The 15,785-nt window shown below is 35.5% G+C and overlaps 1 protein-coding gene across 1 annotated transcript in view; it reads left to right on the forward strand.

Annotated features, from left to right (window-relative positions):
• The first annotated feature begins 13,907 nt into the window (after positions 1-13,907).
• notum1a (notum, palmitoleoyl-protein carboxylesterase a) overlaps positions 13,908-15,785 on the forward strand; it is a 59,994-nt gene continuing 58,116 nt past the window's right edge. The window contains exon 1 of the mRNA XM_039739708.1: positions 13,908-14,626. Coding sequence (XP_039595642.1) covers positions 14,256-14,626 — 371 coding nt within the window. The 5' untranslated portion in view covers positions 13,908-14,255. The remainder of the gene's footprint in view (positions 14,627-15,785) is intronic.

Here is a 15,785-nt window from a genome sequence, read left to right on the forward strand (position 1 = left end):
GAACAATTGTTTATAGCATTTTGAAGAATAAGCAGCTAAAGTGACCTTGTAATATTATTATTATTTATTATTTGCCTGGTCCCTTTATCCAACTCAGTTTATAACATCTGAGATATAATTGGTTAAATTTCTTTTATTTTTCCAATTGTAGCACAAGCAGGGGAAGTGACTTGCTTGTAGTCACACAGAATCTATAGCAGGAGTTACTCAGAGTTTTAAGTTTTCAGTCCATAGCATGAAATAGTACACAACAATGCCAGCCAATAACACTAGCCCTGGTAAAAAAAAAAAAAAATACTATTTAGTTACATAGTACCTCTGATACACCAGATTAACCAACATCACTATAACAGATATTACAAAATTCCTAGAGAGATAACACAGCTAAACCATATAGATGACTGTTGCATTTTATGATAGGGTTTTTCATTTCATTTCACAAAAAATTCACGTTAATAAAAATATAGAATAGCACATCTTAACATCAACACCAATAGTGAATGTCGATATCGATTGACATTGTTATGGTGATATTATCTGAAACTGGCAATAAATGAAAAAGTAATATCATCTTATAACATTGCACAGGAGCCAGCTAACACGCTTCCTCAGTACACTCAATATGGACCGATACCAAATGGCAAAAGCTTTCTAGAAAAACATTGTTGACCAAGTTCAAATTACTACTGCTGACACCCTCGTGAGTACAAAACCAGGAAAGAACTTTATTGACAAGTAAGCCAGGTGATGGAATGACACAGATATGTTGGCTGTCTAGGCAAAGAAGGCAGCTTACAAGATCTGGCTACAATCAAACCTTGAAGATGACTGACAGTGATATAGGACACTGAAGTCAGTAGTGAAGTGGTCAGAGCAAAGAACAAGCCCTACCAAGACCTGTACGATCATCTGGACATGCATGCTTGCACAACCAAGATCTACCGCATTGCCAGCTCACACCAACGTTCAACAAAAGACATTGATCACATCATAAACATCTAAACTAAAGACTACCAAGTTCTATGTGACTCATCCACTATCCTTCAAGCTAGAGTAAAAGTTTTTCAAAGACACGCAATGATGAATATCTACATCCACCACTACCAACCACGTAGCTCCTCCATTGACTAGCACCACTAATTACCACCTCATACGCCAAGGCAGTCATCTAAAATATGAAGAAAGGCAAACCAACTGGCCATGATAACATTTCAGCTGAGGTCTGAAACTGCTTGGACATCCTGACATCAAATTTCATCGAGGATGACATGGCACCCTACACCTGATCAACTGTCATTACAGTGGCAGTCTGAAAGGGCAAGGGAAGTCTCAATGAATGCACAAATTATCATTCCATCCATTTACTGTGCCATATAATGAAGATATCCAATTGCGTCCTTAATGGCTGTCTCTGCAATACTGTCAGCATTACCACAAACCAATACAACTTCTTCAAGGGATGCTGTCCATGCTGCTAACCTGCTCATGCAAGCATATTCTTCAATCCCATGGTGTCCCCAAAGCCTTTATGCAACTCTTATACAGCAACTCCAGATCCTTCATGCAGCTCCTATGCAGCAACATCACCAGCACTGTACGATGCTTTGTCAAAGTCTTATCACCATTTACAATCGGAATCAGCATCCACAAAAGATCAACCCTGTTGCCCTTACTATTCATCCTCTACATGGAAACAGCCATGGTGGACAAGCAAACACCACATCTCTTGACACTACTGTATGCCGATAACATCCTGCTTGCGAAGGACACATGACAAGATCTTGAGTACCACGAGCAGCAATGGAAGATGCAGCTGGAAGAAAATGTAATATAGCTTAACATAAAGTGGACAGACTACATGATGAATAAATCATTTCATCAGAATAAAGGATGAAATGGAAAGAAAAATATATGTACAGTATGTATCCAAAATCTATATCAACCCAATATCCAAATATAGATGGAAAATAATTTAAAGAACAAAATTGATGAAAGGAAACAGTACTAAAATAAAAGTAAACCTACAAGCTTGCATCTGAAGAGAATAAGATACAATGATATTCAGCATAAAGAAGTTGAGTACTGTGCATCCAGGGATTTGGAAAATCACCTACAGTATAAAAATATTATCATAATATAAACAATACAACAGGGTTAATAGGGTTAATGAGAGTTGAAGAGTTGTATTGAGTCAGAGTGTTTGCAAAACAGGGGACTGTTTTCCTTAAAATATGACCCAAAATCTAGCTGCCTTAGGTGATAGCCTAGTTTGCAAAAATTAAAAGGTTGGCCCTGACAGAAGTGTAGCATTGTTGTACACATGGCACTGAAGTGGCTTTGTGAGTGTTTGATAAAAGAGATGGCAAAAAAACTTAAACATGTTCAAATGGTGAGACTCTAATAGAAGTAAATTTGTAAATATATTAAGAGAGAATTCCACTAATAGAAAAATGTTGATCTAGACTAATTAAAAAGTATTTATGTTGCAATGTTAATACTTCTCAAGACCTTAGTAAACTGTTTCTGCCTATTTATTAGATGTGGGATGTTATCCTGATATAAATCTCACTTTCTTTTTAGATGCGAACAAAATCCTTCAAGGATTGAGAAATAAATTAAGGTCCTTAGCTTGATATGATTTATATGTAAATGATCATTTTGAAAAATAAAAATATCTGAGAGCGGAAGCATATTTTAAATAAATAAAGTGAACTATTTTGGAAATTTATTCCAATACTACGAAAATCATGATAAATTTCACGGATGAAGGTAAATCTATAGTAAATCCACTAAAATGTGATTATGGTCAAACTGGAACAAACAATCTCTGAAGGTGCCCTGCTGGAAAATAGTTCTCTATTTTTGCCAACTAGACATTAAGGGAGGTCATATTTTACTAACATGCTGGAATTTTTTGAGGAAACAACAAAAGCATATGATCAAAGTGGAGCAATGATATTATTTATCTTGACTCTCAGAAAGTATTTTGTTAAGGCACCACATGAGAGGTTGGACATCATATTAAAAGAAGTCTGAGTTCAGGATGTTGTCTTAGATTGGTGCAATATTGGCTAAAAAACAGAAAGCAGAGGGTTATGGTGCGAGTAGCCCTATCAGAATTGGCTGACATTAACAGTGGTGTTCCACGGGGGTCAGTGCTACGGCCGCTGCTCTTTTGTTATCTTATCCTCTTTAATAAAACCCCTGTGTACGTCTAGGTGTCCGTGTGTGTGTGTCTTTTGGTGAAGTACGCATGCGCAAGGCTGGGTGCGACACGCACGACCGGCATCGTGAACACACACACACTGGAAGCTGAGCACACAGTGAATGGCGTAGCCACGCATGATAAGCAAATAAAGGACAGCATTGCTGGGGAGCGTGTTGATTGGGTAGTCGCGGCCGCGCACATAAAATCCATTGCTGGGGAGACGCCACGCATACTGCCCTGTGCATGTTTACTAACTATCTACTAACAACATGCCACCCAAAAAAAAAGGACACGTCAAGTAGGACAAAAGACACAGACACTCAAATCTTATATAAGCAACATCTCCTGGAAGAACGAACGGTCAGCTCAGCAAGTAAACATCAACAAAAGAAAGACAAAAAAGAAAACTGTGAGCAAATAGATTGATTGTAAAAAAGAAAATGAGCGTCAGAATATCCCCCGTATTGATTTGGCTCTATCCTCTACTAATTTACCCTTTACCATAAGAAGGTGACAATTTCCAGTTACATTAGCCTTTGCCATAACAATTAATAAAGCTCAAGGGAAAACCTTAGAAAAAGTTGCCATTTACTTGCCAGAACCAGTATTCAAATACGGTCAGTTATATGTTGCATTATCAAGAGTTAGAAGTTTTACAGATGTTGTTGTCAACGTTGTAGATGGTCCTGAACAAGAGTGTTTACAACAAATGTTGTCTATAATGAATTTTTATTGAAAAATTTCCTGAGGTAAAAAAATAAAAACATTTTCCTTAATATCTTCTTCAGATATTGTGTATTACAGATTGTTATAAAGTTTTACACTAAGGCAATATTAATTATACTAACTGTATTGTCATATAGGTTTCTATTTTTAATATTATTTTACTTTTACTTTAGCCTTCTTGCAAAAATATTTTAAACAACAAAATTAAGACAACAAACAGAATGAGGTCAAGGTCCCTTGCCATTTAATATAGACTGTTCCTAATAATGTTTATGTAATAGTGTTCTAGCACCCGTTATTGTAACGGGCTTAATGTCTAGTAAGTAATAAACTGGTTAAATCTGTAGATGCTAGGAGGGTTGGCAGAAAATCTAGCATCTGTTGAATCATTATAGAGGGACTTGGACCGGCTTGGGCACATTTGTGGCAGATGAAATTTAATGTAAGTAAATGTAAGGTATTACTCATAGGAAGTAAATTTTTTTAGGTTTGAATACACAATGGGAGGTCTGAAAATTGAAAGTACACATGAGAACGATTTAGGAGTCGTAGTGAACTCAATACTCTCTACTGTGAGACAGTGTTCAGAAGCCATTAAGAAGGCTAACAGAATGTTAGGTTACACAGCACAATGTGTGGAGTAGAAGTCCAAGGAGGTTATGCTACAAAAAAGACATAGCAGCAGTAGAAAAAGTCTAGAGAAGAATGAATAGGCTGATTCCAGGTGATGAATTATGAGGAAAGATTAAAAGAGCTGAGGGTTTCCAGTTTAAGCAAAAGAGGATTAAAAAGAGACATGACTGAACTGTTTAAAATTATGAAGGGAGTTAAAACAGTGGATCAAGACTTCTGGACACTTGTTTAGGATAAATTTCACACAAACATTAGAATGAATTTCTGTACACAGAGAACCACAGACACATGGAATAAACTACCAACTACCAAGTAGCGTTGTACACAGCAGAATTTCAGGGACTCAATTTGATGTTATTTTGGAAGAAACAAGTGGATAGGACAGGCGAGCTTTGTTGAGATGAGTGGCCTGATCTTTTCTAGATTGTTCTAATATCCTAATAAAGTTTACATATATTTTAACAACTTTATCTAAATTGTGTCATCATAAGTATTGAATAATTAATACCTTGGCTCTATGAGTTACTACAGTAGATGACCAGAAAATTTTGAAAATTCATTCCAGAATAATATATGCCATTTTTTAGTTTTCAACAACTACTTCGGAATTAACATCTGCAAGCATCACAGAGACACAAAGAAATCAATGAGTAAATAATATTAGTTGAAGTTTGTAATCTGAATCTTTAATTTCATAGGTCATAGATGAGGCAAGTGTTTTTATCAGAAGAACAAAAATAAATCACAAACTTAAACTGCTAAATCCTCACCTGCTAAGAATGTACATGTGGGACTGTCTTTAAAATCAGCATTATATGTTTGGAATGCATAATAATTAGTACTTTAGCGCCCTCTATCCAATGTCACCATTCTTTCAAAAGCAAGTTATATTGCAAGCAATTCTCTGTTCCCACATCATTATGTTGCTCAGTTGGAGATAACTTCCAAGACAAAATAACACAAGGATGCAATTTTCCTAAGTCTGGAATAAAAGAGAGAAAGAACATGCCAACATCATTTTAAACTGTATAGAGTAGTCAGGATTTCTTAGAATTCGAGAAGATGTAAAAGCATTTTTAATTGAAGAAAACATCGTTGTGTCACTGATCAAATAGATAGTTTATTAGTTTTAGTATTTAGGGAAGTAGCCATGTTAGAATGGCTCAGGTGCTATAATTTCCTGTCATTTTTGGTAGTTTCAATCAATATTTGAATCCGTGTTATTGAAAGCTGAAGTGACCATTCTAGAACAGCTTTTACCTTTTTCTAGATCCATGTGCATTCCTTTACTAGAAATTACATAACCCAAAAACTGTACTGATGTCTGAAAGAATTCACATTTTTTGAGATAAGAAATATGTTATTCAGTGTTGTCCTTGCAATACAGCATGAAACTGTTCAATATGCTGAGACAAATTAAAGAAAAGAATGGTATCTGTGTATATTAGCACAACCACTTCTCACACATATCAATAAATGTGATTTACAAGCAATTAAAATACTGCTGAAGCATTAGCTATACCGTAAGACATAAGTAAATATTTGTAATGACCTGAAGATGTTATTTTACACAGGTAAACATGATCAAATCACTGATTTGACTAAGGAAAGACAAATTGACAATACTAGGTAGCTGTTTTTATTATTATTATATTATTATGCATTTAATTGTAAGTAGTTAATGTGTGGCAAAAAGATTTATCCATCTTTCCACCAAAGCTCTCACTGACAAGTCAAAAAAACATATTTGTAGAATTACGCTAATAGAAACCTACCTTGAGCTCTGTAATAGTTCCATTCTGGAAATCTTTATGCAACTATAAATTTTCATAAAACAATTGACACCAACCATACACCCTTTAATTACACTCTAGAGGCTCTGCATACAATTTAAATGGATTGTATAATACATCAGTATGCCAGTGAACATGTTTAACATTTTATTTCTGTCAGTTTAAATATTTAAATAAAAAACATAAATTTATTTCAATGGTACATACATTATTCGTAATATCGTTGTTATTCACTGTAGGCGGTATTTTAGTTGTTGGTGACAAAGGGCTTAGTTGCTAGATGAAGAAGAAAAGCTATTACAAGAGGTAAAATAAAAAGCAAAAATCATTTTAAATGATTGGTAGCAAGAAGAAAATAAGTCTTAAGGAAGACTGAGGAAAAAAGAGGGAGAGCAATGTAGAAGTGCTTTGCTGTGTTGCGGTATAGCTTGCTGAATAAAAATGCAAAATTTTCATAGTTCAAAATTTTTACTACTGATACTTTAGATTTATTTTTGTAAATCTGAGATTATATAATTTCCATATTATGTATGTCAGTATATTGTCCTTAGCCGTCAATTTCAACTTGTATTGAGAATTTAACCTCCCTTAAGCTAATGGTGTTCTAGCTCATATATATTAACACGGTGATATTACCTATAGAGTGGTAATTCTAATTGGTGTTCTTTACTAAAAATTAAATCCAGCTAATGTAATGGATCCCAATAATAAACCGTGATTGATGCAGAAAGGACTGATGGAAAAAAGGAATATATTTTTCAAAGGAGGAAGTGCTCATTTTTATAAGATACTAGGATTGTGCTAGGAAAGCCATATTACTTTTTGAATAATAAGAGATATTTTTGTATAGAATACATACAGTCTACTTTATTGGAACCATTGCATTTTTCATAACTAGATTGAGTGACCCTGCTAATTGTACACATTTTTAACTTTCTAGCTATATGAAAAATTGACAATTTTTTAATTTATTAAACAATGATAAACAACTGAAAATTTCAGCCACCCCAGAATCCTCAAAGGCCTCAAAATTGCAGATAGTATTTAATTATATGGAAATAAAAAATTACCATGCTGAGGTCCAAGAAAAGTGTTTACCAGTCTTATCACTGTTGTGATTTTAGTAATTGTGTGGATAGTCTGGATTTTTGGGACTCCAATTTCTGGTATTTACTACATAATTCACTGTCATTGGATGCTTCTTATTTCTTGTAGTACAATGTTCATGTTGTCATTGTGTCATGTATGATGACATAATGGTATTGATAAAACACGGCAACATTTAGAAACATTTGTGTGATTTTAAACAGATCAAAAACATCTAACAATTGTGCACACTTTTGTAAAATGGGAAAGAGAAAAATTCTAAATGAGAAATCTAAATCAAAAGCACAAATTACTTAAAACAATAAATCTTGTTTTTCCTACTTGCTAATGAGTCTTCCTTTATTTTTAAAAATAAAGTTCAAATAAACAAACCAATGTGACCCCTTGCATTTAAATAGCTCTTACCTATTACTGTATCAATTATTACACTCACTACAGGAACACTGCAAAGGAACCTCCATAGGAACCAGCAAGATACCACATTAGATGACATAATCCAATCCCAACCAAAAGAATTTGAAAAAATAAATAATAAAAAAAACAAGTTAAAAAAGGAAAGGAGTTCAAAAAACTACTCCAAAATACATAGAAATCATAATAAAATCCAAATGGAATCATAAGCAGAGAAAAAATATAAACAGCAAACCATGAGGAACGCGAGATTTAGGAGTGAGAAAGTGCTGTCAATCAAACATTTGCACATTATGAAAATGATGTAAGTATAACGTAATTCAATAATATACTTTTGTATGTGTTATAGAATACTTATATTGAATATATTTGTTACTAGGCAGGTTTACTAAGTCTAGACAGTTACTGTGATGCAGTGGTTAGTGCTGCTGCCTCAAGTGTCCAGTGCCCCAGGTCTGAATTTTTCCTGCTGCTATCTATGTGGACATTGCATGTTCTACCCATAATTGTATTATTATTTTTTTCACATTCCCAAAAACTTGCCTGTTGTATTAATTACCACTCAAATGTGTGATATGTGTCTGAAGGGGCCTTTTAACAATTTAAAATATTTCTGAAGCAATTGCAAAGAATATCGATGTGGGAAACTGCGGTATAAGTCATGAGTGAAAAGGCATTGCACTGTACATATATTTTTCACTTTAATAAACAAGCAAGCACAAAAATATTACTAGCTATTGCAAGTTTAAAAAAAAAATCAGTTTGAAGGGGTTGTAAACTGTTGAACGGTATGCGTCTGTGACCGCGCGATTTATAAGGGATATTCCGGGAATTCAATGGTGTCCGAGCTAAGTTTAAATGTCCAAAATGCCCATCAGATACACATTCTCAAGCTGATGATCAATTCAGTAGGCATTTGTTTACACAAATTAAATAAATTTCAAGCGAATTTTACATTATACTTTTCGAAAAGTTAGCTTCCTAATTGTGACAGCTTGAAAATATATTATTATTATTATTATTATTATTATTATTATTATTATTATTATTATTATTATTATATGTTTACATTAAATGTTACATTTGTTACCATTCTTTAAAATCATTACATGTCAAGGTTTATACTCTTAAAATAAGGATTTGCCCATCAATTTGCTGACTTAGTTTTTCCGACAGTCTGTAAATCACTAATCTCTTTATGCATTTACTGCATTTAGCAGATCATTAAGACATCATTGCTGTTCCATACAAAGTGTGCATGACCCACTGTCACGACAATTAACCGCAACATGATTTGTAAGTGCTTTAACAGATTGTGTGAAAAAGCACTTTTATTTGAAGTACCTTAACGCAATTACAAAAGTTTTGTAAAAAGGCCAAAGACGCCCATTGTTTTTTTAGGGGCCTCTTGTGGTGATTGTTTTTTGCACATTTTCAAGGAGGTGCGAAGAGAAACTGGCTTCGCCACGTTTTCTCTAATAAAAGTCAGTAGTCGAAAGGGTGACTGTCGAAAGTGGGCGTGTTTCAGTCCCTAAGTTCAAAAAGAAACATTCTCCCCCAATTACGTGTTTTAAATATAAACTACACCTGAACATTTATTGTTCAAATATTACGACAGAAATTTGTGAAGGCTCGCAATCTACTTTGATTAGGTAGTACGTAATTCTTTTAACGTACTTAAATCATATTTGTACATCGTCCCATTCCATTTAATTGCCTCATTTACTTAAATTGCCTGTCTATTACATACTTTATCCTGTGTATTTCACATTTATTATTATATTTGATCTTGGTGCACTCTGATCGCGTCAATTCCTCCATACATTACCGAAACGCCTATCATTGCATAGCCTCGTGGACTGTATTCTACTCCAGCGTCACCGATCACAAGACAAAAACATTCTTGGACGGGGTGACATTTCATCTCAAGGAACAGTCACTCACTCATTAATCCATGCAGGTTTAATCGCAAGTGGCCTATTAACTTAATACATAAATCACACTCTTATTCCAGAGTTGTGTCAGTCTTGCTTGGACCATTCAGAAGATGACATACTGAGTTGAGTAAGTTTCTGTTTTGCACAATTCACACGAGTATCATATCAAGGCGCTTTATAATGCAAACACGATTACAGTTTTAACGAGTCAGTGTAAAATTCGCTTCTATAGTATGCATTCGTCCACCCACCCACTGACAAACCCATTAAAACCAGTTCAAGGTAATGGGAAGCCGATCTGTACACACAACAGCAGTCCGCCAAGTACAGGAACAAAGCCCAGACGGGTCATAGTAAATGGAGTTTGAGTTAATAAATTATCTTAAGAAGAAGAAAACCCAGAGATTAATAAACGTGCAAATATTAAACACACTCCGATCCATGGAGCTTTTAAGACACCACCGACAAGATCATTTAAAGAATGTCAATTGACTAAGACATTTATGTGTTTTATCCATTTTTAAAACCCTTTTTGAAACTTTTCATGTCGCGCGGCGCGTCCACGCCTGCTATGATGTTTCTATAGCTTTTAAATTGGTTTCGTTTCAGTGCGGGCTTCACAGGGTTATTTCAATTCTCGCGTTCTTAAGTTACAGCATTTTAGTAGGAACTGTATTGGATAAGATGTAAAATGTCCAGATTACTGTTACTGCTTTGGATTGTTTATTACTAACATTTACTTGCACCTAAAACGTAACAGGAATTAGAGGTAGTATTTAAAGCCCTAACTGTTGGTTATATAAAAAGAGCATCTATTGATTCCCAAGGACGCAGTCCGTACCGCGGAGCCGGGATCAATTCCACGACTACTGCAATACAGAAGATCGTTTGGTTGTTTGCCAGTGGCCAGTCTCCAAGTCAACGACTTGACGCTCGCAGACTTTGCAAAAGGCAAAAGTCAGAAGTAGAAACCCGTATACAAATTCAGCTATGTATGAATTGGTGACAATGAAAGTGAAGTAGATGCCATTCTAATATTGAGGAAGACCCTTCCTATTGTAAGAGAGCCCATATTGGTACTTAAATCACATGGTTTTATATTTCATCTCTATAAGACATACTCGCTTTTAGTCGTTTTGACCCATGACTCTGAAGCGTTACTCAGAGAAAAGGAGAAAAAAAGAAGCCCTATTACTCACTCTTCTACGGATATCAGAAAATTGAAGGCTTATCCCAGGAATTTCCTCTGAATAAGTCCTGCGTGTTATCTTTAAAGCGATGAAAAGTGAGTATGTTGAGTTGATGCGCTTTAATGTTTAAATTACAGGGCTGAGAGGGTAGACAAGTCTAAAGTAATCACCTTTCCGAAATGGTTTAATTGAAACTGTCCATCTAAGGGCTTTTACCTCTCGTAATGCTGGGATGGTTTAAATGCGACAGCTTCCTATGATCTGAGAAAGGATCATCCCGGTATTAGAAGCTCAGGGAGCGGTTTCTGAAAGCTCAAGCACAAACGCGCTTACGGGGGGTGGGAAAGACCGAGAGACTTGTTTGGGTTGCTTTGATCACTGAAGGGGCCTCAACTATAGCTAGAAGTAGCCGCTGCTTTCATTTCTCTTTAGCAGGAAAGGAGACTTGAGCGAGAAGACTGGGGCTTCGGTTCAAACTCTTTGGCAAATAAGATTTAAGAGAAATACACCTTGAAAGGTAAACTATATACTGTATTTGGGCTGAAATATTAAAAGACAAATTGTAGTCCATGTACTATTTCACAAAAGTAAACAACATCAATCTAGCAATGGTGTATTCCTTAGAAGTCTATAACGCACTTATTCCAGAGTCGGTAATTTACAATATAAGGAATTGATTATGTTAACCACGTTTTGCCTCCATAAAGGCTCTGAGTAGATTTAAATTCACGGATAGTGTAAACATTAAGTTTTTATCAGGATGATTTGACTTTTCTGTTTGGATTGTTTTCTTTTTCATCGTAATATTAGCGTTTTTTTTAAATTAATATAAATAATGTTTTGTATTTTACGCATGGTTAGTCTTAGATATTCGTACGAATACAGAGAGTAGGACTTACTTACAAGTGCTTTTAACCGCTTTCATACATTGCAAGACTATTCTGAATTGTTTACGAAAGATTTAAGTACAAAAATCCATTTAGGTTCTGTAGTAATATTAAGACTTCCCTATAAAAAATGCATGTTAAAGCCATAACGAAAACAACTTGATTCTTTTCCATTAACAATGTAGCAGATATATACGTGCATGTGATGTTTCACGAAGTCCATAAGAAATATCACCTATGATTAAAAAACAAGACTTCATTCAGCCTTGTGGAAATATTTTATAGTTCTGAAAGGTATTAAAAAACTATTTATATTATCTAAAAATAATTTAATAGCACTCAATGTACATTTACCTAATTACCTTATGAGATATTTTCATAAATTAAATGCGGTCACTAGTAATTGTAAATGTGTGCATTTATATACGAATACACACAGTACATTACACTTTTATAGAGTGACCTAAATTGACTACTGACAAAAAAGGATTCAAGTGATCAAAAACCGATGCCTCTCATAATGTTATGATGTGTACCGCAATAAATGCATGTTTTGTTACAAGTACAAATTTGAAAAATCAGTTTTTTTAATGATTATGTTATCCAGTGAATTAAAAATCGCCAGGTTCTTTCATAGTGACATTATTTTTCTTGTGTTCCAACGGCTGAGTGTTACAGTCCTTTATAATAACAATTACTTTATAAAAAAGTGGATTCTGCTAATGAAGGAAAGATGTAGCTTTGATCAAACAGGATAAGAAAATATAAGTAAGCGTCTGATTTGATCTGTTTAGAGGGATTTTGTGAAATGGGCAGTAAACCCACGGGGAGTCTAGTGCGATGAGCCCTGTGTGTGACATCAATTAAAATCTGTGATAAATGGCTTTGTCTTTGAGTTGCCATTGGGCGTATCGTTCTTAAGAATCCATACTGTGATCAGGACAGAGCCCAATTTACATGTTTCTATCCCCTGTTATTGAACTTTTTTAGACTTCCGTAATTACATCGAACGAATCAAATCACCTGTGTGTGATAGGATTTAACTCATTGGCGCTTTCCTGCAAACTCCAACGGGGTGAATTATTTGTAGGAAAGTCTCCTACAAATTGCGATCTGAATAAATAAACATGCTTCTTTTCCCTATCCATCTCGGAAATCAGCAGGGAAAAGACTTCAAAAGACTTTTAAAGTCCTGACCTCTGTTTATTTAACCCTCTACTGAAGAAGGGTTAAATCAAGAGAAACGCCCTTGCTTCTCTCCTTTCTGAATGTGGGATGTTGATTTTAAAAGGTTTTAAACACATTTAAGGGAGAAAGTAAAAAGTCTTCGAAATTGACTAACACCAATTAATATAGTTAAGACGTTAATGAAACATTTCCATTTATATGCAGGAACTATCTCATAGGCAGCATATATGTATACAGTAAAGGAATTTTTACACGGGATTGAAACGCATCTGCTGGTTAAAGTACTGCATTTAAAGTCTAATGTTTCGGTCAGGTTATAAATATAAATCTGTTAGCACGTAATAAAAATGATAAACGGTGATTTTTTTTGTGTATTTTTTATTTGGTGGCAGATACTGTATGCATTCATGAAAGAGCGAACAGCAAGAACCTTTCGTACTAAGATACTATAGCCTGGAGTAGCTTGGTCTGACTTGCTCTCCTTTGTGAGCACAGTGCCTCACAGCAGTGTACTTTTAGCCTGTGACGTTTGTAAATTTCAAAGGAGTATTTATCACTTTGTAAACCTTTGCGGATTGGGAAATACGTTTCCCGAGCCAAGAAAAACCAACACATTTACTTAAAATTTCTGAGATCAAAAGGCGTAGCGCGTGGGCATCTCTCTTATTAAAATTGGAGGGGAGGAAAAAACACCCTCCGCAGCCTAACCCCGCCTCCCGACCAACCCTTTCTCCCCATTGGCCAGGCTGTGAAGAGACGGGGAAATGTTTGAATAAAAATCGCGAGTCTTATACTAAAGACATTATTAATTTAAAAGACATAGCTGGTAGAGGGAGCGGGCGAATGACATTTAATATCCGTTAAAGCAAGACTATTAGAATATTTATTTTAGTTATTTATAATTTAGTCAATGATAACATATCTCTTAGTTCATATCTGCTAACAATAATGAATTTATTCTCTGCATTTCGCTTGCAATGAAAGTATAATTGTATTTTGTTTCAACATCAGAAGGGAGAAAACTTAAAAATTTAAACTTCGCCTTATTTTACTCCAAAAAGTTAAGAAGCTTGTTACTGTCTCTCGTTTTCTTTCAGCTTTTACCTTATTTTGATCCAGCCTCTCTCAAAGTCTATACAATTAGAGACAGAAAGAAAAAAAGTTTCGTCAAAAAGATGAGTTATAGTGCATGCAGGCAGAAGAACCAGAGCGTCACGAGGCTTTTGCAGCCCGTTTTCTTGTTGATGTTGCTCCAGCTGGGATCAGCGGAAGCACGGAAAGGATGGAGGGGCGGACGTGGGAGCAGCAGCCAGCCACGCCGGGCACAGCAGCCTCTTTCCAACCGGGACAGGGGAGACGCCGGAGTAGAGGAAAGTTTCTCTTTGGATTTCACGCCCGTCGAAGGCAATATGGATAATTTTATGACCCAGGTAAAAAATCTGGCACAGTCTCTTTATCCCTGTTCTGCTCAAAAACTGGACGATGACATGAAGCTTAATTTCTTGGAAAACGCATCAGTTACCTGTAATGACGGGACGCCAGCTGGGTGAGTACGTTATTAAGGATATGAATAACGAACTAACTATAGAGTGTGATGTTACCAGATGCATTGAACTTAAGAGTGCGAGTTAATGGTCTCTTTGAAACTGTCATTATTACCGGTGATGTTAAGACGAGTCTCTGCTAAAGACGGTTTATTTTAATTAAAAAAAATATGTATAGATGATTTCGTATTCACGCGTTAAAGGTATAGTATTTCAGTGTATCCCAAAAATTCTGCTTCCAACATTTGCACCTGTCTTCTGTCGACAGTCTGGGGCGGTATTTCTTTGTAAACATTATCTAAATTAGATCGCATAGTACAGTACAGTGTCATACCTCAGATAACTTTTGAGGTAATTTTTAGATCATACTGGAAGTTACTCATGGACGGTCCTATTGATGCATATCATTAAAATCATCAACTTCCAAATAATCAGATACTACTATGATAATATACAAATGAGATCATTATTCCAACACTGCTTAAAAACCCGTATTTGTTTAAGCTATACAGTTTGTTTTGGTCATTGGTTTAAAACGCTCCGGGCTAAAGTGCAGATTTCATTCTTCACAGCAATATGGTGTAAAAGTTAATAAAACATGGATGTTAATATTTTTCGCACCTGCTACCTATGTAAACAAATAAAGGGCACCAAAACCTAACTCGGCTATTACAAGTGTCAAAATATTAAAATACACACAGTTCCACAAAAAACTGAAATGTAAACACTGCGCGTATTTGACTAGTTAAAACCGCAAACGAGCTGCTGTCCAGGTTCCGTGCGGAGCTTCTTCTATTATCTGCTACAGCAGAATCCGACTGCCCGTCATAGAACCTTTCGCTCAGCCGCAGCGCACTTGATAAAGTGAGCCTCATTTTGATACTGAAATTTTCTAGCAAGCGACGGGAGCTCACATTGGCCACACTTCTGCTTCTTCTTCTAACTTTTCTAAAGAGTATCAAAGTTTGTGAATAAAACAGAGTATCTTTTTTGTCAAGTGGAGGGCAGATCGAGTTTCGGATAAATAGGCAGCCAAGCATCAGTACTTGTAGTATTATTCCACACAACAGACGAAACTCAGAACCAGTTGGGACTCGTCTGTGGTTAGGTGGGCTTTGGTGCGTAACTTTAGTGCAGCGCCACGATGGTGCTCATCCCTGA

This window comes from Polypterus senegalus, chromosome 17 (assembly GCF_016835505.1).
Source record: "Polypterus senegalus isolate Bchr_013 chromosome 17, ASM1683550v1, whole genome shotgun sequence".
Classification (NCBI taxonomy): domain Eukaryota; kingdom Metazoa; phylum Chordata; class Cladistia; order Polypteriformes; family Polypteridae; genus Polypterus; species Polypterus senegalus.